This window comes from Taudactylus pleione, unplaced genomic scaffold (assembly GCF_031769625.1).
Source record: "Taudactylus pleione unplaced genomic scaffold, aTauple2 ptg000181l, whole genome shotgun sequence".
NCBI lineage: Eukaryota > Metazoa > Chordata > Amphibia > Anura > Myobatrachidae > Taudactylus > Taudactylus pleione.
The window spans coordinates 1,620,949-1,644,719 of record NW_028284583.1 but is presented as its reverse complement, the minus strand read 5'-3'; the positions used below and the strand labels follow the sequence as shown (position 1 = coordinate 1,644,719).

Sequence of the window (23,771 nt, the reverse complement as noted above, 5' to 3'; positions counted from 1 at the left end):
CCAAGTTATTTTTTTTTAAAGCTTCTTGGATAGATCGATATATATCTTGCACAAACACTATTTTGTGTAATATTGTAGCTATTCTGTAAATAAAATCCATTATCTAGAAAATATTTTCATTGTATGGACACAATGACAATATTATGATAGCAGAAACAAGTGCAAAATATTTATTTTATATGCCATTGTTCTGCAACTAGCACACAAATGTGGTTGTTTAAAATGTATTATGTAGATGTATTGTATACTGCACGTTACAGAATTTAGTGTTAATAATATTGTTCTGTCATTTCTATAGTATCACATTTATTTGAGAACTGATTGTGACACTACAAAATTGATTGTTACAAAAATATATAAATAACATTATCGGACACATCTGACAATAATAATAAATTTTTTAGCTACAGTTTTTTTTTGTATTACATATGCTTGATACAATACATTTTGTGCAGTGGCATATATTTTTGGTATTAAATTGATTTTGTATAAATGATGATATAATATTAATTATACTGTCACAATAGATTTTGTTCATCCAGTTGAGTTTGTAAACAATGCAGTTTGTTGAGTAACAGGCAACTAATCCTTACCTGCTTTACACACTCTTGTCCTCTGAGGTATTATGGTGAATGTAACCTTCAACTCGTGCACCCCACCAAAGAATTAACTCCGACCACCTGTGCTACTCAGAGATGTATGTTTTTTCCTGTTGCAGCCCGAACCACAGCGTCCTATTTCATTAATTTAACGTACAGAAAGTAACATTGCAATATAGAAAATATTATGTTTGTTGAAGCTAATACACAAGCCACTAATGTGATTACAAAGAAATACAATTGAGAAAGACCATAAACTATACCTGTTTAAGAAATCTGTCGGAGGCAACGCTGTGCTTTGCTAGAACATTTGGCAGTGCAGGATTGGCATATTCAAACTGAGGGTTGTACCTAAATGCTGACTTGAAAAACTTAAATTTCTCTTTCTCAACATTTAAGGGCTTTATTGCATTTAAAATACAATTTTTTTTCCCTGAGGCATCTTCTTTTTCTTGTGCTTTTGAGACATCAGGCTCCTTTCCTGTAGCCGGACTAGGCAAGTCATGTTTTCTTATGACCTTGATTTTAGGTCGGTGTGTGAATCCTATGCTGTTTCCTGCCACCGATATGCTCTGTGGATAATTACCTCGAGTTTCTCTAGTTTTGGAGTTAAAACTAGACGTACTCCTTTTTGCACAAAACAAGCTGCTATTGTTATATGAGGAAGTTTGAATTTTGTGGTATTCCTTCTTGCGTGATGTACATAACATCTTGCTCCCCTCCTTTTCCTCTTTATTTTTATCCAAAAATGACTCTTTTTGAGACTGTTGTTTCTTCTCCTCTTTACCTTGAAGCAAAATGTTGTAGCTGCTGGTTCCTGTTCTAAATGTGTCTCGCAAGATACTCCTAGACCGTTCTTGGATACTTTTTGTAGTTGTTAGGGTGCGTGCTTTCTTCACATTCAGAACCGATTTCTTTGAAAGATCTTCTTTAGGCATATGAAGCGTTTCTATATTAAATACAATCACATCAATTATGATCATGTATGGATTACAAAAGAGGTCAGATTACTTTTGGCATCTCATTGTGCAATTGAAACAATTAAAAAGTTCTTGAGAGATTTTAGCATTTCCTTAGTAACCAAAACCCATATAAACAATATCAATTCTAGAGAACTGACTCCATTTACATTCAAGCCTCTTTAGTTCATACTTTTCTCACTGGACAATAAGAACATGACCCTCTGAGATTGTATCCTAGCTACAAGCAAAAACTGTTTTTCTCCTGTTGGAACTCATCAATGTAGGACAATAATTTAGATGACTCCGTCTCGAGTATAATAATTTACTGGCAAACTCTTTTTCTTAACTTGTTCCTAAAAGAGGGTGGCAACACTACCCACTTCTGTCTTACCTAAAGATTTAACATCTAGCACATACAATTAACTCTTTCTGTTTATAATGACTGTTTTGGAATGATTTTGGCTTCAACCAACCACTACTTGAAATAGGAAGTTTTTACAGGTTGAGTCTCCCATATACAAATATTCCGATACACAGAATATTCCAATATACATAATTTTTTGAGTGCTAATGAGATAGTGACACTTGCTTTCGAATGGTTCAATGTACGCAAACTTTGTTTAATGCACACCATTATTAAAAAAATATTGTATAAAATTACCTTCAGGCTGTGTGTATAAGGTGTATATGAACATAAATGCTTTCTGTGTTTAGACTTTGGTCCCATTCCCAAGATATCTCTGACCTGATATCCAATATCTGGTCCCAAGCATTTTAGATATGGGAGACTCAACCTGTATTTTGCCAATTAGTCATCACCAGTATACCTAAAATACTAACGAATGTAATAATAAAATGCATTTATTTTTGATAATTACAAATGTATGTAAAATTGCCCATAATCATACAGGTAAAATGTTATTGCATCTATGCTTGCTGTATTACCAAGTGAAATGAAAAAAAAAATATGATTACAGAGAAAAAAAGGCTTCACCTATGATTAGAACAGTTTTTCAAAGTACAAAGTATTTTACACATATACTAATGTATGTTACTAGTGCTGAATCTCTTTTATAATAACTTCCTTTATTTAAATGAAAATCCCTGCATTTGACAGGGATCGAAGTGTCAGCCTCAGTTACCATAGAGTGCAGCATATGGTTGTTTGAAAGCTGTTATTTATACCACTTTCACACAGAAAAAGTACTAAAACCCTGCTGTTACCTGGCATTTGATGCACAGGTTTTTTTTGCCAGTCCCAGCCCAACAGGGGTACAACAGGGGCCCACAGGCACAACTGTACTGGGCCCCGAGGTCCCAGGGGCCCCTGTAGCGTACTGTTGCCTGCACTGCTGCTGCAGTGATAAGCTGGGTGCAGGCATGTATGGGCCCCATGATGATCACTGTAGCAGCCAGTCCTTTGGCGGGCTGCACGAGGGGATGGGGGGGGGCAGGTTGCCATCTGCCACCCGGTCTGAAATTACCGGCAGCTGGCCTGCATGCTGCATATACTCACAGCAGCAGGGCAGGCCGTTCTGTGGCTGTGCTGGCAGCCGGGGCTTGGAGAAGCTCATCACTGTGTGGTGAGGGCGGGGCTGCTGCCTGATGACTCCTCAGATCTCTCAGCCAGTGATCCGAGGAGCCTGATGTAAGTTGAACTGTCTCTTCGGATCACTGGCTGAGAGATAGAAGCAGTCATTATGCAGCCCCAACCCCACCCCAGTGCTTACTGATTTGCCTCTCTCCAGTCAGCAGCAGCAGTCAGTCCGGAGTCTCAGCATAAGTTGCCTGTATGTCACAGCTCCAGCAGGTAAGTGCAGCCTGGGAGGAGGGGGGGAGCACAAAATGTGGGATAAGGTTGGGAAGCACAGTGGGGGATGGGAAAAACACAGTGGGGGATGGGAGAACACAGTGGGGGATGGGAGAACACAGTGAGGATGGGAGAACACAGTGGGGATGGGAGAACACAGTGAGGGATGGGAGAACACAGTGAGGGATGGGAGAGGACTATGGGGAATAGGAGAGCACAGTGGGTGATGGGGGATGGGAGAGCACAGTGTGGGATGGCGGATGGGAGAGCACAGTGTGTTATGGGGGATGGGAAGGCATCGCATGGGAAGGAGGAGCACAATGGGGGATAGGAGAGCACATTGTCTAGCATATGAGAAGCACCCACTCACAGGAGCATGGCATAGCACCCAGCAGCTGGGGCTAAAGTATTCAATATTAGGATGGCAGGGTAGTCGCATAATAGCTGCATTTTTAGCTGGATGTATTTAGATGCTAAAATGTAACAGACAAAAATTGTCTGCTACAACTTTATTTTGTACATCTCTCATGTAAATAACACATAAACAATCTATTTTTTTGCCATAGAGATAGATGAAGGACTTAATTTTGACATAACATCAGGTCATCTTAAACACACACATTCTGCAGCATATATCCTAACCCACTGCTCCATACTCCTTCCTCACTATCTACCCCTTCTGTGTCGCCCCTGTCTGTCTGCCCCATCCCTATAGAATGTAAGCAATCATGAGCAGGGCCCTCGTCCCTCACATTTCTCCTTCCCCTACTTATATTATCATTTACTCCTAACTCCCCAATTGGCACCTAACACTTGGTTGCTGACGCCCTGCTGGTTATGTTATGCAGCTATGTTTATAAACCATGTCCTTGTCCTGCATTGTTTTGTATTACTATTAACTGTTTTTCTTGTGTGCTCAATTATATACTGTGTAAGGCGCTGCGGTACCTTTGTGGAGCCATATAAATAAAGGATAATACTAATAATTGTGGGATGAGGTAAGACAGAGTATAGTGTTAGATGGGGGAGCACAGTGGAATGGGAAGCTTATGTGTAAAAAAAAAATAAAAAATTATATATATATATATATATATAAATAAATAAGAGTAATATCCGGTGGCAATGCACAGAAAAAGACCAGCACACTTCTTATAGATGCAAAAAATACATAATAGTCATATTATATTGTATAAAAAATACAGTATAAAACTGTCCACTGAAGGCATGTCACAGTGTAACAAGGCAGCATGTATACTGAAGCAATTGTCAATATAACACTTTGTTGCAATAACAATAACAGTGTTGACCAAAAAAGACACATGGTATACTTATCAATAGCCTGGTGACAATTGAATGCAGTGTAAGTGGTAGATGGCCAGACGGCCGTTTCTGTGTATTTACACCTTCATCATGGCCACACTCACCCTAGAATATTGTACAGTATAAATAGAGAAAAGGGTGCCAACTTGAAAATTAAGCAAAGACACTCACCTGTATCTACAATCTGCCGTGAACCACGAGACAACGCGTCTCGGAAGTGTCTCATCGGACTCAAGCATGGAACTGGCGTGTCGCGCAGCTGACGTCATCACGCAACGGAGACAGACGCGGCGCTGGGACCAGCGCTGGCATGAGTCTCAGGCGATTAGATGACATAGCTGTAACCTAGGAAACCTTTGTAAACTATAAACTACATTTGGCTTTAGCCCGGTGCAATTATTAAAACTAAAAAGGTGCTTTGCTGATAGTCTGGCTGGCGCCCATCTCAAATCACAAAAACGAACATGAAAAGTAAACTTATTCTTAACCACAAAAAGCTAAAGACTGACGTAAAAAATAATAAATGAAAAAATACACAGCCAATGGGCATGATTCTATTCTACGCGCAGTGAATAGCGCCGGGAATCAGCTCCCGGAGCATCGCGCCGGGAAGTTAGGTCGGGGAATGCCCATTCTCGCACCTAAAAACCCTGTTTTGAAGGCGCGAGAACGAGCCTTCCTCGACCTAACATCGCGATGGATTGAATAGCTCCGGGAGCTATCTCCCGGTGCTATTTACATCGCGCTCAATTGAATCGAGCCCAATGTGTATTAGAATTTCAAAAGATCAAAAAATATCAAAATAACCCACAAAAAACAAATTCTACCCAAAACATATATTAATCATAAAGTACAAAAAAATATAAGACAAAAAAATCTAAAAAACTTATTAATAAGAAATATAGAATCCATAAAGATCATAAGGTCTAAAAGCTCAGGGAGTGTTTACAATAATCTAAATTGTTTATGACTTATGAGACCAAAAAATTCATCATAGAAAAACACGGAATGAAATCTCTTCCTTGAGCCCCCTTCCCCCTGTCTCCACCTTTTTTGGGAGGTTTTATCTGATCCAGTGGCATTTGTTATACATCGGGAAGACTACCCGAATGCTGAAAGAACGTATAGCTATGCATCGCTCTTCAATTAAGAGAACCTTTACTTTAATCGATCACAGTACACCTCCTGTCGCGAGACATTTTCACTACATGGGCCACACTATCAAGGATTTTCGTTTCATGCCACTGGATAAGATCAAACCTCCCAAAAGGGGTGGAGACAGAGGGAAACAACTCCTACAGAGAGAATGTGAATTCATTTATAAATTTGAATCTTTACGACCTAAGGAGTTCAATGAAGAGATTTAATTCAGCGTTTTTCTATGATGAATTTTTGGGTCTCAGAAGTCATAAACAATTTAGATTATTGTAAACACTCCCTGAGCTTCCAGACCTTATGTTCTTTATGGATTCTATATTTCTTATTAATAAGTTTTTTTGTCTTATATTTTTTTGTATTTTATGATTAATAATGTTTTGGGTAGAATTTGTTTTTTGTGGGTTATTTTGATCTTTTGACATTCTAATATACACATTGGCTGTGTATTTTTTCATTTATTATTTGTTAAGTCAGTCTTTAGATTTTTGTGGTTATGAATAAGTTTCATGTTTGTTTTTGTGATTTGAGATGGGCGCCAGCCAGACTATCAGCAAAGCACCTTTTTAGTATTAATAACTGCACCGGGCTAAAGCCAAATGTAGTTTACAAAGGTTTCCTAGGTTACAGCTATGTCATCTAATGCGCCTGAGACTCATGCCAGCGCTGGTCCCAGCGTCGCGTCTGTCTCCGTTGCGTGATGTCATCTGCACAACATGCCAGTTCCATGCTGGAGTCCGGTGAGACACTTCCGGGAGGCGTTGTCTTGTGGTTCACGGTAGATTGTAGATACAGGTGAATGTCTTTGCTTAATTTTCAGGTTGGCGCCCATTTCTCTATTTATACAGTACAATATTCTAGGGTGAGTGTGCCCATGATGAAGGTGTAAATAAACTGAAACGGCCAACGGGCCATCTACCACTTTTACTGTATTCAATTGTCACCAGGCTATTGATAAGTGTACCATGTGTCTTTTTTGGTCAACACTGTTATTGCAACAAAATGTTATATTGACTATTGCTTCAGTATACATGCTGCCTTGTTACACTGTGACATGCCTTCAGTGGACAGTTTTATACTGTATTTTTTATACAATATATGACTATTATGTATTTTTTGCATCTATAAGAAGTGTGCTGGTCTTTTTCTGTGCATTGCCACCGGATATTACTCTATTTATCTATCATGGGCCTGCAGCACCTGAACATTATTTACATTTACAAAGTGTGTGCTGTTCTTGACTGTATATATATATATATATATATATATATATATATAAATATATATAAAAATATGCATATGCAAAGGAGCTAATACCAGCCCCCATGCTGCTTAGGTTAAGTCTGCCTGCCACAGCAGAGACGCTGTGGCAGGCAGACATAGAATAAGGTAAGTGTGGGGCATGGAGGGACACTGTGGGGGCATGGAGGGACACTGTGGCTCAGTGGTTCCCTAAAGAAAGCACATATAGTTAAGACAGACTCTCACGAAACTGTCCTGTACATGTCAGGGACCCTGGGATGGGGGGCCCCTAAAAAAAATGGGTATACTGGGCCCCATGATTACTGTTGCCGGTCCCTGCCCTTCACACAGAAAAGCAAATTGTGGGGTCAAGCATTTGGACCTGGCAAATTGCGGATTAACCCGGGTATTTCTTCTGTGTGAAAGGATCAACCCAGGTCGCAATTTCCGGGACTTTGACCCTGGTAAAATCCAGGGTCGAAGTCCCAGGAATTACGACCCAGGTTGACCCTTTCACACAGAGAAAGAACCTGGGTTAAACCGCAAATTACCAAGTCCAAATGCTTGACCCCACAAATTGCTTGTCTGTGTGAAGGGGGGTACAGGCTGGGACTAGCAAAATTACCTGTCAAAACTTGCAGGGTTGGACACATCTCATAGATGTGTCCAGGAGAAAACAGTACTATATTCCAGGAGAAAATGGTACTATATGTGAAAGCAAGAAATTAGAATTAAAGCGCACCTACGTTCTGCATTGCACATGATATAGTACTCTAATGAAGTGTCATATAAATAAGACTGTCTGTGCCTGGAGAGTGTTGTTAATAATTATAAAATTGAAATGACCTTGTAAAATACTTTTAAATTTAGATACAAAATAAAAGTACTAAATAAGATGAATTATATACAAGCATTCATCTTTGTTACAAAAAAATTCAAATGGTAATTTTTTTTTTGTGCCGCAAAGCAATCGCAAATATCAAATAAACAATGTGAACAGATCACTGCAGCTATATTAATAATAGTAATGTTATCAGTGGGATGAGAAAGCACCACAGATGTGGCTATCGATCATCACCACAATCAGTTCATATTTTGCATCAGTGGTCAAGACACTGGCAAGTTATCTGCCACCCCCACATTTTAAAGCCACAATTTGTGACATTTTACAGTAGGGGAGGAGCTACACATTCTAATGGCCCAGCCACTATTCATAGCACTGTAGCGGGTGGGGGGCATACTTACCGACATCTGAGATTCCCTTCCCGGGAGAAGCCTGGGGAGGAGAAGCAGGTGGGTAGTGTTTGGGTCGGGGCCAGACAGGTGAGTCATAAAGCCCTGCCCCTCGAGGGAATTAGTCGCGAATGATGCATATTTAATTAGGAGGCGGGCCAAATGACGCAATTCTCTTAGAATTGCGTCATAAGAACCGGCGCCTATGCACGGACCCGCAGATCCCCAAGAATATTCTCCCCATTCTGCCCACTTCACTAGGAAGTGGGTGGAAAGCAAGAGAAGTGCCTACACTTCCGGGGGTGCGGGGGGTTACCCAAAAATCAGGAGCCTCTCGCAGGTCCCGGGAGAATAGGCAAGTATGGTGGGGGGTGGTGGGCAGAATGAAGCGACTTAGAGTGAATCGAGTCAACCAACCTCCAAGCCACCCACATTAGTCAGTTAGTAGATGGCACCAGGAAATGCAGGGGCAAACACACACACACACACACACACACACACACACACACACATACTGTCTTCCCCATCTGTATCATGCCTGTCTGTCTGCCCCTCCCCTTGAGAATGTAAGCTCTTGCGAGCAGGACCCTCTACCCTCTTGTGCTTCTCCTTACTTTATTTTCATCTACTTTTTACTCACCACTAGGACACCTAACACTTGGTTGCTTACGCTCTGTTGCTTATTTGGGTGTTATGGCCACCAATATATCAATGTATATTATCCATGCCCTTGTCCTGCATTGTATTGTATTGTACTGTAAGTCATTTTTTGGTTACTGTGCATCCGGAAAGTATTCACAGCGTTTCACTTTTTCCACATTTTGTTATGTTACAGCCTTATTCCACAATGGAATAAATTAATTTTTGTCCTCAAACTTCTACACACAATACCCCATAATGGCAATGTGTAAAAAGTTTTTTGAGATGTTTGCAAATTTAATAAAAAAAAAAACCCTAAGAAATCACATGTACATAAGTATTCACAGCCTTTGCTCAATACTTTGTTGATGCACCTTTGGCAGCAATTACAGTCTCAAGTCTTTTTGAAAATGATGCCACAAACTTGGCACACCTATCTTTGGGCAGTTTCGCCCATGCCTCTTTGCAGCACCTCTCAAGCTCCATCAGGTTGGATGGGAAGCATCGGTGCCCAACCATTTTCAGATCTCTCCAGAGATGTTCAATCGTATTCAAGTCTGGGCTCTGGCTGGGCCACTCAATGACATTCACAGAGTTGTCCTGAAGCCACTCCTTTAATATCTTGGCTGTGTGCTTAGGGTCGTTGTCCAGCTGAAAGATGAACCGTCGCCCCAGTCTGAGGTCAAGAGCGCTCTGGAGCAGGTTTTCATCCAGGATGTCTCTGTGCATTGCTGCATTCATCTTTCCCTCTATCCTGACTAGTCTCCCAGTTCCTGCCACTGAAAAACATTCCCACAGCATGATGCTGCCACCCCCATGCTTCACTGTAGGGATGGCATTGGCCTGGTGATGAGCGGTGCCTGGTTTCCTCCAAACATAACGCCTGGCAATGATGCCAAAGAGTTCAATCTTTGTCTCATCAGACCATAGAATTTTGTTTCTCATGGTCTGAGAGTCCTTCAGGTGCATTTTGGCAAACTCCAGGCGGGCTGCCATGTGCTTTCTAAGGAGTGGCTTCCGTCTGGCCACTCCACCATACAGGCCTGATTGGTGGATTGCTGCAGAGATGGTTGTCCTTCTGGAAGGTGTTCCTCTCTCCACAGAGGGATGCTGTAGCTCTGACAGAGTGACCATCAGGTTCTTGGTCACCTCCCCGAGTAGGGCCCTTCTCCCCGATCGCTCAGTTTAGACGGCCGGCCAACTCTAGGAAGAGTCCTGATGGTTCTGAACTTCTTCCATTTACGGATGATGGAGGCCACTGTGCTCATTGGGACCTTCAAAGCAGCAGATATTTTTCTGTACCCTTCCCCATATTTGTGCCTCGAGACAATCCGTCTCGGAGGTCTACAGACAATTCTTTGGACTTCATACTTGGTTTGTGCTCTGACATGCACTGTCAAGTGTGGGACCTTATATAGACAGGTGTATGCCTTTCAAAATCATGTCCAATCAACTGAATTTATCACAGATGGACTCCAATTAAGCTGTAGGAACATCTCAAGGATGATCAGTGGAAACAGGATGCACTGAGCTCAATTTTGAGCTTCATGGCAAAGGCTGTGAATACTTATGTACATGTGATTTCTTAGGGTTTTTTTTTTATTAAATTTGCAAAAATCTCAAAAATACTCATTACACGTTGTCATTATGGGGTATTATGTGTAGAATTTTGAGGACAAAAATAAATTTATTCCATTTTGGAATAAGGCTGTAACATAAGAAAATGTGGAAAAAGTGAAGTGTTGTGAATACTTTCCGGATGTACTGTATGTATTTTGTAAGGTGCTGCGAAACATTTGTGGCGCCATATAAATAAATGATAATAATAATATATAGTTCCTCAAATTAAGGGTGCATTCACTAGACTTTAAGTTGCAGTAAAAAAAGGCTTTTTATTCCACCACCAACGCAGGCAGCTTTGCAATTGCGATCCTTGCAATAATGCAAATGCGGCAGGAGGTGTATGACACCCCCTGCTGCATTTGCGATCCCAGCACTGCGACGGAGGTCACAGGCTGGGACCACCATCGCGACCATCGGTGGTCGATGCTCGCGATGGTGGACAGCGCTGGGTGGCCAGACAGCTGAGTTAGCCTCAGCTTACTCATGCTGGCCGGCTTGCGAGCCCAGAAGACTGCATACGTCCACGCAGTGTCTGGGCTGGCCACCCCCGGAAAGCATGGAAACCTGGCTGGATGTGACAAGGCACAGTCAAACAGGAAGTCTTATGGAGCATACACACGGTCAGATTTGTCAGATGAACGATTGAACGATTAAACGATTTGAACGATTTTACCAAAGTTTTGAACGATTTGAACGATTTTTGACTGCATTAAAATGAATGGAATCGTCCAAGTCTGACTGCAAACCCATCAGATGTCAGATATCGTTATCTGACAAACGGGAACGCGCATCGTTGATCGTCCATCGTTCAGGCATGTCAGATATGAACGATTTTCCTTCAGATATGAACGACTGAACGATTTTTAAATCGTTATCGTTCATATCTGAAGGAAAAATCTGATCGTGTGTATGCACCATAACATTGAGTTTGATAGTAGAAGCACAGACTGACAATGTGACTCCTTTCAATGTAATGTTAGGATATTGTGATGTCATATGCACCTCCGTATCAAACAGAGTTAACAAACAAACGTGAATATTGCTTACTGGGCCTGATTCAGATGTGGATGCAGTGCCGATATTTACGCAGATTGAGCGATTGATAGCCATTGCGTGATCTGTGAGACATCGCAGCTGCTATGGTATGTGCTTCAACATCTGAGTCAGGCCCATCACGCATGCACGAGCACACACACGGGTGTACTAACAGTAAGCAGTTAAGGCTGCAACATTACAATGTGTATAATACTTAAACCAAGTGTAATCGCATTGTAATGATAGCCCAGATGGCAACACAATACCACAACTCTAAAACACACACATACTCTGTAACTGCCAATTGTACAATATAACAAGTGCATCTATGAATCAGAATGACAAGATGCACCAGAACAAAAACAAAAAACATTTACAAAGAAGCATTTACATTTACAGTAGAAAAAAAGCATGAAGGAAGCTTGGCTATGCTGCACTGCGTCAGAGCTCTGCACATTAAATGAACAGATATTCGGAATAAAAAATTGAAAATGGGAGATAAAAGAAACATTTTCTTTACCAAAAATAACATTAGGAGAATATCACTCTTCTTTTACTCACCAGTTACACAGATGGATTCCTGCATTTTGGTGCAGGGCACGAGAATCACTAGTATATTTCCAAAGGTATAGAGAGACTGAAAGCTAGGCTCCCTCCTGACATTTAGCCTGTGGCTTTTGTTCCTCTCCCTGTGACAACAGTTGCAACGCTATGCTGGAGTGCTTTACAGCTCTACCTTAATCTCCATGGCAACAGCTGGGAGTAAAGTACGTCACAGAGCAAATGAATAGAAATTCATTCTAGAACTGACACCAGTCTTATCCTGCTCGGATGGCACTGCACTGAAAAATAACTTATGTAACTAGTGGCCAAAAAGTAACTACTGTATAACATAATACTATATATAGCCTTCCTGTGATATTAAATACAAATACTACAATTAAAAGCATAATGTAATGATGATATTTGCATGCAAATCGTCCATAGATGCTCCAACTTTGAGCTAAAAAAATTTCTATGTTCACCTTTATATAGAGTTGTACGTAATTTTGTAGTCCATCTACTCCTATCTGTAAACTTAGGGACTGAGGACCTCATTCAGAGGCGGTCGTTAGTTGCAAGCGGTCGCACTGAATCAGGGCGGCCGCTTGCATCCTGAACGACCGCCTCCTTGTCGATCGCCACAGCTTAACGACCGACCAGGTTGATGGTCGCGATGGTGATCACCATCGCGACCATCAGGGCTTACGACCAGACCCTAAGGTTGGGTCTGTGCACTCGTAAGCCCCAGGGAGCTTTCTGCTCTGATGGAGCAGGAAGCTCCCCACTGACATCACTGATGATATCAGTGCGGCCGCCCACAAAACGGTAGGCATTCGTTAAGGAACGCCTCCGTTTTGGATACCACCCTCCCGGCCCGCCTACCAAACGGGGCTAGCTGTCGATCAACATCGACAGCCACCCCTTTGGTAACAAGCTCCAGAGCGACAGAGTTTCTCTGTCGCTCCGGGGCTTGCGCACGAGAAGTGTGGCCGCTGCGAGTGCGCAGGTCTAACCATCGAGTCAGTTACGAGCGCATCGGCGCTTGCGACCGACTCTGAAAAAGGTCCTGATTCACTAAGGATCGCTATTGCGATCACAGCTGCGATTACACACGCAGGTCTGCTGCAAAAATATTATAATGAATGTAATCACAAAGCCGCTGCTCAGCTAGCATAGAGACGCCCACTGCACTATCTTACATCCGCAATACCTTGTAGTCCTGCACATACATCGGGAACATCGAGTAACATCGGCCCCTAACTCACATTTACAACCGGTCTGACCTTACTCAGAAATTTCTAACTTTGTCGCACGCAAGCTGTGTATGCCGTCGCAGTGGCTAATTTATGCACGCCCATGCAGCGGCGTTCAAACGGACAGACACGCTTACATTTCTTCTTCAGGTTCCATAGGAACTACCTCGGGGTATATGGTTGGAGTGATCCAGGCACCAAACAGTCAAAGCTTTAGCTCCCAAAATGCCCTGGTTCTCATCTATATATACCCGCCCCTAGCCACAGGCATTGTTTTTTGTTTGGTGCTCAGCAAGATTCAGACGCACCTTTGTTAACAGGGGACTGGTCAGGCAGTCCCAAGCTTTCATTTTTGATTTGTTATTTTATTGGGTTAGCAGTGCTGAGCGTCCGATTAAGAGGTAGGTATGCACTGTGACTCCTTCTACATCCACAACACCAGTAACGTCTCTGGTGATTTCGGCGGGTCGCAGTGGAGCTTAGCTAGCAGTGACGCTTGAGGCCCGGACTGCAATCGGACGCACGGATATGTCAGGTAAGTTAATTCCTCATTTACGGGGAATCACGCGCGGCTGTCCTTGCTTCCTGCACCGGCGACGCACTAGAAGCCACTGCAGTGAGGGCCTGAGACAGTCCGCGTCCTCATTAGACCACCGGGGCCTTATCATCCAGACGCTGGGGATCTACTGCCATGAGGCCTGCGTATTCGGCCAGTTGATGCAGCCTAGGGGACGTTGGCTCTCCCCGGTAACAGCCCCTCCGCCGACCCAGACGCATATTCTACTAAAGTTTCCCGCGTCTGAGTTGCTCCTCCTACCCGCCTCATGTATATGAGACGCTCTCCACCATCGGTGCTCTGCTGAAGCGGTTTCTTTCTTCGAAGGTTTGGGTTTATCTCCCTGTATAGCTCTCCCCTGGGTCAGGTATATAGGGCCTGATTCAGAGCCACTCGTAAGCGGCAGCTCGTTCGCTCCGAGCGATGTTTGCCCAACTGCGCATGCGTACGGATCGTAATACGCATGCGCGAACCAGCCAGTGCGGCCGAAATTCATGTGCTCGCAAAATAGCGAATGTCTGCTAATTTGAGTGACAGAATGAGGAGTATGTGGGTGGTAACAGGGGAAGGTGCTTGAAAACGGGGAGTGGAGATCCGAACGCAGGCGTGCTTAAAGGTCAAAACGGGCGTTTTATGGGTGTGCTTATTTAAAACAGCAGCGTCATTGACCACGTCACTGGTTTTTTTTTTAGCCAGAACTGCTCGCAAAATTGTGGTAGCAAAAACCAACCACAAGAATAGCGAGCAGCTCATACCGTTCGATGTACTCGATTAATCTAATAAATAGCGGACATGACGTAGGATGCGAGCGGCCAAGGGGCGTAGTTTCCCAAAAAATGACAGCAAGTTTTGTTCGCTCGTTCAGACCTAGAGGCGTGAACAGACCGCAAACAGCGAACGGTTCATTTGAATAGCCACCCCTATTTTCGGGACGAGCGAGCGCTAATTGCGTCCGGCTCTGAATCAGGCCCATAGTGCTCTACATCCTACCAAGCCTTGGGTGTTGGTCAGTTGATTCAGAGCCCATTGCGATTAAATTGCATATGTATTGTATGTGACTTGTGCTAGCTGCTGTATTGTATTGCCTTTTAGTTCTGTCAGTTATCACTGTGTTTCTCCTCATCCCTCTGTACAAGGTGTGTGGGGTTTTCTGTGTACTTCACAAATACTGGAACTTGTGAAGACTGTCACACTGCATTGCATTTATACCTTGCACCTTTTATACATTGATATGTCAAAGGTTAAAGGGAAGCAGAAGGTTGAGGCTCCTATGCTGGCTTCATGTAAATCCTATTTGTTGGGCCTGTCAGCTCAGGCTTTCATGCAAGATGGTTGGTATGCTGCCTGTTATAAAGAGCCACCTCTCCAATCCGGTACACCAGCTCCTATACAAGAGCCACCCTGGGTGTCCTCTTGGTCTCAGGTTATGTTGCATTTAGTGGATCGGGCAGCAGCTCCAGTACTGCTCCAACTATGGGGAACCCGAAGCAGTTACATCCTACAATGTATATGCCCCCCATGCATCCTTTCTGGATGGAGGCCTATGCTCACTCAAGTCAGAGTATGGTTCAACCGTCTACCACTGCTCAGCAAGTGGTGCAAGCGAATAGACCAGTTACCATTAAGCATGGGCATAACAGGGCATCAGGCGCAGCCTGGGGATTCTAACACATCATTAGATGAGGATACACATGGTTCCTCTTCTGGGTCTCTCTAGGCTGGGGAAGACCACCAATCCTCCGCGGATGTCTCCTCTCTGGTAAGAGCGGTTAGATCCGTCCTTAGTATAGAGGAAGAGGAGGTCCTGTCTAAATCCAAGACTCAAGTCTTTAGGCGTCACAAAGTGGTAAAGGATTACTTGTCTCAGTCTGAGTATCTGATGGACCTCATGGCTGAAGCATGGAGCACTCCAGTTCGACGTTTTACATGCTACAAGGAAGTTAACATCTCAGTACCCATTTTCACCTGGTGAATGTACTACGTGGGAAGTCCCTCCGACTGTAGATGCTCATTTGACACAGTTGATCAGGAGCTATACATTACCTATTCCATCCGCATCCTCATTCAAGGATGTTACAGATAGAAAACTTGAAACATGTTTGAAATCAGTTTTCTCATTATCTGGAGCTATTATCCAACTGGCTATGGCCGTAGCCTGGGTAGCAAAGGTATGGACGAAAGCACTGGAAGAGACAGTATGTCACAGGCTATCAGAGAATAACTGTCCTTTCTCTCCCAAATGCAAGAAGCGACTGCTTATGTGGGAGAATCCGTTATTGACGCAGGGCTTCTGGCTTCTAGAGTATTGGCAACTTCGGCTGTGGCTCGCAGAACCCTTTGGTTAAGGTCCTGGAAGATAGATGCGGGATCCAAGAAAGCTCTCAAATCCTTTTTGCTGGAAAGATACTGTTTGGACCAGAATTGGATAACATAGTGGCTACTTTGGCAGAATCAAAATCTGCTGGATTACCATCTGCGACTACCTCTAAATATAGGCAGTCTTCGTTTCGAACCTTTCGCCCGCAAGGGAGGGCAAAGGGACAGTCTTCTTCAAGACAAGATAATTCCCGCAGGAAGGCTAAACCGCAAGCCAAGAAATCATGGTCGGTCAGACGTCCAGCTTCCAAGCCGGATGATAATCCTTCTGCCTAATGGGGTGGGCCTCCCCCTGGGGGCTCTCATGGTGGGAGGCCGACTTCTCCAGTTTTCTTATGCCTGGCATCAAACAACAATGGATGCTTGGGTTCAAGAAGTGGTCTCTAAAGGATATGCCTTCACGTTTCTGAGACATCCCCCTCAAGTTTTTTGTACAGCTTCTCTATCAGACACGGTCAAGGCCCTGGTCCTTCAAGAGGCTATTCGTGCCTTGCTGAGTTCAGGGGTAATAATCCCCGTTCCTTTGGCCCAACAAGGAAGGGCTTATTATGCAAATTTATTCTTGATTCAGTAGCCAATGGGTCACATCGCCCTATTCTGGATCTGAAATCTCTTACAGGTTTATCCATGTGCCAGTTCCATATGGAAACCCTACGGTCAATTATGCTGGCAATGGAGCCTGGTTATTTTATTTTTTTCCCTGGACATACAGGATGCTGAGGTTTGCTATTCATTAGCAACATTACCAGTTTCAGGCCTTTTGGTCTGTCCACAGCCCTCTCTGGTGTTTACCAAGACAATGGCAGTCATGACGGCTCATCTCAGATGACAAGGAGTCAGGATACTGCTATACTTGGACGACCTCCTGATATTGGCGCAGTCTCTGGAGATTTTACGTCATCTCCAGCTGACCATTGTCTGTCTACAGGAGCATGGCTGGATAGTCAATTGGAAAAAGTCTTCTCTTTCTCCAACACAACAGATGGTACACCTGGGGGCACTACTGGATTCCCTGGCACAAAGGATCTTTCTAACGGAGGACAAGATTTCTGCTCTACAATTGCGGGTGCGCAAATTGCTCCGCAATTGAAAGGTATCAGTTTACTCAGCAATGCAGGTCCTGGGGTCCATGGTATCCACCTTCGACATGGTGGCATATGCCCAATTCCATTCCAAGCCCCTGCAGTGATGAATTCTGTCTCTGTGGAATGCTCAGTATAATCTAATAAGGTCTCAAACAATCCTCGTCTCGCCAGAGGTTCGGCTCTCCCTCTCATAGTGGCTGCAGACAGCTCATCTGAACAAGGGTCGCCCACTATGAATCCCAAATTGGGTTGTCCTCACCACGGATGCAAGTCTTCGAGGGTGGGGCGCGGTGACAGGTCATCACACCTTTCAGGGAAAATGGACAGCTCAGGAAAGTCACCTGCCCATAAACATTTTGTAACTTCGTGCAGTGCACAAAGAGCTCATTCTGGCACAGGACCTCTTTCAAAGCAGGCCTGTCCAGATTCAGTCCGACAACATGACCACAGTGGCCTACATCAACCATCAGGGAGGCACACGATGTCCGGCAGCCATGAGGGTAGTGGCGAACATTCTGGTTTGGGCAGAACGCCATCTTCCAGCAATCTCGTCAATATTCATCCCATGAATCCTCAACTGGGAAGCGGACTTCCTAAGTCGGAAGGAAATACATGCCAGAGAATGGGCTTTCCAACCAGACATCTTTCATCTCCTGGCGGACAGGTGGGGACTACCGGACGTAGACCTTATGGCGTCACATCACAACCACAAGGTCCCCAGGTACGGGTCCAGGACAAGAGACCCCTTAGCCGCCTTCATGGATGCACTGGCATTTAGGTGGGACTTCAGGTTGGCATACCTGTTTCCTCCAATCTCCCTCCTACCAATGGTCCTCAGAAAATTCAAGCAAGAAGGAGGCAGGGTGATACTAATAGCTCCGGCTTGGCCCAGGCGACATTGGTTCACCGATCTGACATGTCTATCTATAGACAATCGACTTCCACTCCCTCTCTGGACAGATTTGTTAGTGCAGGGTCCCTTATCAGCATGGCTCTTGAGTCTTCTGTCCTAAAAGCAAAGGTTGTTCTACTTCTGTGATTCAGACGATGCTCAGGGCAAGAAAGCCCTCCTCTGCCCACATCTATTACAGGATTTGGCATTTTGTTTTTCAATGGTGTTCCCACAGAGAATATGACCCTAAAGTTTTTAGGGTCTCCCGAGTTCTTAGACCTTGGTCTTCGCCTGGCTACCTGCAGAGTTCAGGTTTCTGCACAGAATTGCATCCCAGCCAGATATTAGAACTTTTTTCCAGGGTGTACTCCACCTTCAACCACCGTTTGTCTTTCTGGTGGCACCGTGGGATTTATCCTTGGTTCTCAGGGCGCTGCAGGCTCCTCCCTTTAAGCCCTTGGCACATTGGACCTCAAGTGGTTGATAGCGAAGACACTTTTTCTCCTCACTATCTCCTCAGCTCGCAGAGTTTTCGATTTGGCAGCCCTTTTTGTGTCGCTCCCCATTTTTGATTTTTCACCAGAATAGAGCTGTCCTCCATAAACGGGCGGGTTACCTTCCGAAGGTGGTATCCCGTTTTCATATGAATAAAGAAATTGTGGTTCCGGCCTTCCAGTCTGTAAACCTTTCTGTAGGTAAAGCTCACATGTAGGTGGTTCGAGCCCTTCGTATCTACGTGGATCGTACCAACTCCATCAGGAAATCAGATGCTCTGTTTGTGTTATATGGATTTACAAGTGAGGCTGGCCAGCTAACAAGCAGACTCTGGCTCGGTGGCTGCATATTACTATATCTCAGGTTTATACACAGGCTGATCTCCTTGTTCCTAACACAGTGACAGCACATTCGACTCGGTCTGTGGGACCATCGTGGGCATTTAGACACGGCGCCTCTGCAGAACAGTTGTGCAAGGCGGCCACTTGGTCTTCTGTCCACACTTTCATAAAATTTTATACTTTTGCCTCAAGAGCGTCCCCACCCTTAAGGGCACTGCTTTAGAACATCCCTAAGGTAGTTCCTATGGACCCTATGGAACCTAAAGAAAATAAGAGTTATAGTACTTTTGTTACTCTTTTTCTTCGAGGTCCACAGGGTGCCCACCCTGACGCACCTGGCCACAGTTGGAATCTGTTCCTTCTTGTCACTGATTCCTTCATCTTTGAGAGAGTGTTTCTAGCTTAATTTGTACTTCCTTCTCCTGCCATTGGATATTTTTTAACAAACTGAATGCCTGTGGCTAGGGGCGGGGTATATATGGAGGAGGGCCAGGGCATTCTGGGACTAAAGCTTTGACTGTTTGGTGCCTGGATCACTCCAACCACATACCCCAAGGTAGTTCCTGTGGGACCTATTGACCTAGAAGAAAAAGAGTTAACAAAGGTAAGCATACCATAACTCTTATTTTCTCCAACCACTCTCCCGTGTCACCACCTCCAAACGCGAACCTCCCATCACTCGGTCTGTGATGGCTTTGTATCTGCATAGGTGATCACAGTACCGATCGCTATGCTAACTCATGGACGTGCACTGTGGTGCATACACATGTGCAGTACACAACGCCCAATCTGCGTACGATGTTGCAATCCCTGATGAATTGGGCCCTTAGTTTGCTATTCACCATTATGATTGTGGTCTTGCATCAGCATGTACTTGTATAATAATATACCTCAAAACTTATTTCTGTCACAACCAGGGTTTCTCAGCATAGGGGACGACGGGTATTACCTGTGAGAGCGCTGTGGCAAGGTCCTTCCGGCGGAGGGGCTGGTGTCTGGCTGCGGGCATTGGCTGTGCAAAGTGTTCCGCGGGCACTATGTAATTCTGGCCGGGGTAGGCCTGGTGGTGTTTCCGTTCCACTCTGGTATGGGCGCCGCCATCTTGCCTCTGGTCATGTGACTTAGCTGCCCCAATCCTGGCGTGTCACATGCTCTCTCTGACCTATCACGATTCTGCACTGGGTACTTAAGGGAGTTCAGAGCTTCTCATAGTTGCCAGTGCAAAGTGTTTCACAGCGTAGCTGTGAGAGAGTCTGTGTGCCTTGAATTATCTGTCTGTTTGAGTGCTTCCTGTGCTCCTGCTGGATTCCAGCTTCCAAGTAGCCTGCACCCCTCTGCCTGCTTCCAGTCTCCTGCCAGAACCATCCTGCATCTGCTATTTACCCTTTCCTTGCCAGAGGACCTGTGTCTACAGTTAACCCTGAACCTGCCCTGTCTCCATTTACCTAGCTCTCTGATTCCACTCTGAGCCATCACAGTTCTACTCTCCACTTAATTCCATCAGCTGTTACCATTCTAATTACTCCACAGCCCCTCTGGATTTTACCTCACCAGTATCAATCAGTGACTGTTATCCTGTCTGCATACCTGCAGTTATCATTTGGATTACAAAGACTTTTATTATTTCTGCCACTACCTGGACATTACCTATACATATTACAATACAGCCTCTAGTCATCACCTTCCTCGTTATACTCTGGACTTTATTTTATCTGTATACATGTCTGCACCCTCACCTATTAAAAAACCCACTTTCCAATTTAAATCCGTTCAGGTGTCTGCTCCTATTTCCACCCCGGGTCCACAACAAACTCAGGTCCTAACAATTTCCATTTACATCCAACTGTATATTGCGCGCCGTTGCTATAACACACCATCACTAATCTTGCCTGCATGAGAATGCCGTTTTATGTTTATATAGTGCACACATATTGCATAGCACTCTACAGAGAATATTTATTTTTCCACATCAGTCCCTGCATATGAATCTGCATTGCTATTACTTGCGGACATTGATTTTATGAGTATAACCAGTGCTGAGACATGCAAGTAATGGTGGATACACACTGCAGATATATCTGTAGATGATGGCCATTAATATACACTGGATGACCATCATCTTCCAGGCAACCGCGGTTCCCGCTGACCGTGGCTGCCACTGCATGTGTACGGGTGATTGCCCATACACACTTCACTGGACAGATATATCTGTCCATCGGCTATGCAGCACAGCCGACGCAATATATCTGTGAACATATCGCTGGTACACACTGGCCGACAGGTACCAGATATATTGGCTGATCAATTGATCGGCCAATATATCTGTAGGTGTGTACGCAGCTTTACACAAATGGGCATATGTTCAACTCAATGTCAATATTGCACAGTCAAATGGCATACTGCATATTTGAAATAATAACAAAATAAAAATTAGATAAATAAAAAGCAAAAATGTGCAAAATAAAACAAATGGCATGAGGATACCCTAAAATTGATAACCAATCCTAGGCCTATAAGCCTAGACCAGTAGTGGAAAAATCCATGCGACAAATAGTATGGGGTGCCATTGATTTTTCACTAACCAGCACCAGGCTTTACCAGCAGGCACCAGTCTCTGTCAAATATACTCAGTGTGGGGTCCCCCTGCTATAGTGCCAACTAGCTCTAAGCCAGTCAATACAAGGCTGGAATCCCTAGGAAATGGGGCCCGCAAAAAAAAACAATACGGCCCCAACCATCAGGGACAACCAGCACTGTGCTGATAGCACTAGGGATATTTCACAAAGCCCTATCCGATGGGCATGGGTGTATCTATAATGGGGGCAAGGTGTGTGATGCATGCAGGCCCCTGGATACTGAGGGGCACACACACTGCACACCCATTCACTATACTTAATTCTGTCAGCTCCGCAGAAATCACTTGGGATATGGCAAGGGCAAAATTTCCCCAGAAATCAGCGCACGTGCAGTAGACCAGCAATAGAGGAGGGGGTCCACAGGGAGACTTCACACAGGTCCTATCCTCCGCTAAACCACCCCATTGGGGGTTAATAATTTTGTGTGTAAAACTGATTCAATATTCTACCTTATGGGCTTACTCCAGGTCCCAGCTAGCCCTATTATGCCCAATTTTAAGGGATGTCTAGGTATTTTGGTACTTGGTGAACCACAAGTGCTAGAATGTCCTGCAGACAGGGCATGCTGGCACCTGTAGTGCACTTGCAAAGAATACAGTATATTACAAAAAAAATGTAAGTAATAAACACACGAGACCCCTCTTTACCACCTTTCTACTGACTTAAATCCTTTGGAAGAGTCCATGTTGGCATCCACTGGCAAAAAACACATAGCAGACACCTGAACTTCTCCAATAGGTAGCCCAATGCTAACAACAAATCACTTGCCACTAAAATGAATGGGAGCACAATGATTTGACAGAGTACAGAAGCTAAGCCACAGTTTATATGCCGGAAAGCTCCTAATTTTAAAAATGAATAAGTGAAAAGCTCACTTCAAGCCAGCAAACAAGAACATAACGGAAGTGCATCGACCATTGTAGACAATGCCTGATGGGCAGAAGTGTTAGCATGGCTTCAACTAAGTATACAGAAATCAGCAGTAATAGAGAGGTTATACTGTCAATGAATTTATCACCTGTCATTAGAAGAAATTGGATTTTTGCACTCACCGTAAAATCCCTTCCTCGAAGTCTGTCTGGGGAATACTGCTAGGGTTAGAGGTCTACGTGTAGGAGTTTGGCACTTAACTAGTTAATAAAAGGAACTCCGACCCCTCTAAGCCCTCCCACCTCCACATATTCTCACTTTGTACAAAATGCAATTTCTGCTATCATCAATCTGGGGAACACTGCGATTAGCCATTACATGTGGGACATCCCAAAGAAAGCTAACAAGGGGGAGCGCCCGGAAAAACCTCACAAAGGACCTTTTGCACAAAACTGGTGTCCCCGATACCAAGGGTATGGAATCGGTAGAACTTTGTGAAAGTATATACAGAGGACCAGGTCGCCGCTCTGCACAACTGCTCCACTGAGGCCCCGTGGAACACCGCCCAAGAGGCCCCAACTGCACGCATCGAATGAGCCCTGAAGATGGGCATGAACCGGCACATCTGAAGACAGATAAGCTGGACAAAATGCCCAGTGGCCCACTGAGCAATAGAGGCCTTGGAAGCAGGCCAACAGTGTTTCAGAGCATCTACCAACACCAAGAGAGAGTCCATACGTTGGATAGCAGAAGTATGATCCAAGTAGATCTGGAGAGCCTGGACCACGTCCAACAACTGCAGAAGAAGTAATCGGTCAAGGCGAATCTGGAGGAAATGCTGGAAGAACAATATTTTGATTCAGATGGAATTTAGAGACCACCTTAGGAAGAAAGGGGGGGGTGTGCATAAAACCACCATATTCACGTAGAAGATGACCAAAGGCAGCTTGCAAGAGGGAGCAGCCAATTCAAAGACATGTCTGGCTAAAGTGACTGCCAAAAGAAACACCACCTTTAAGGTGTGGTAACGAAGTTCCATTGTTTCAATAGGCTCAAAAGGTGCCTTTTGAAGAGTGTCCAACACCAAGTTCAAATCCCAGGGAGAA

The 23,771-nt window shown here is 44.2% G+C and overlaps 1 protein-coding gene across 3 annotated transcripts in view; it reads right to left on the bottom strand.

Moving 5' to 3' along the window:
* The window catches only part of LOC148519808 (putative tyrosine carboxypeptidase MATCAP2), a 94,069-nt gene that overhangs the window by 20,587 nt on the left and 49,711 nt on the right, over positions 1–23,771 (bottom strand). For 2 of the 3 annotated variants that reach the window (XM_088476030.1, XM_088476031.1), the window contains exon 2: positions 863–1,548. In XM_088476030.1, coding sequence (XP_088332156.1) covers positions 863–1,537 — 675 coding nt within the window. In that variant the 5' untranslated portion in view covers positions 1,538–1,548. Of the gene's footprint in view, positions 1–862; positions 1,549–12,179; positions 12,320–23,771 lie in introns of those variants that run through there. The other variant, XM_088476029.1, reaches the window with a different exon arrangement.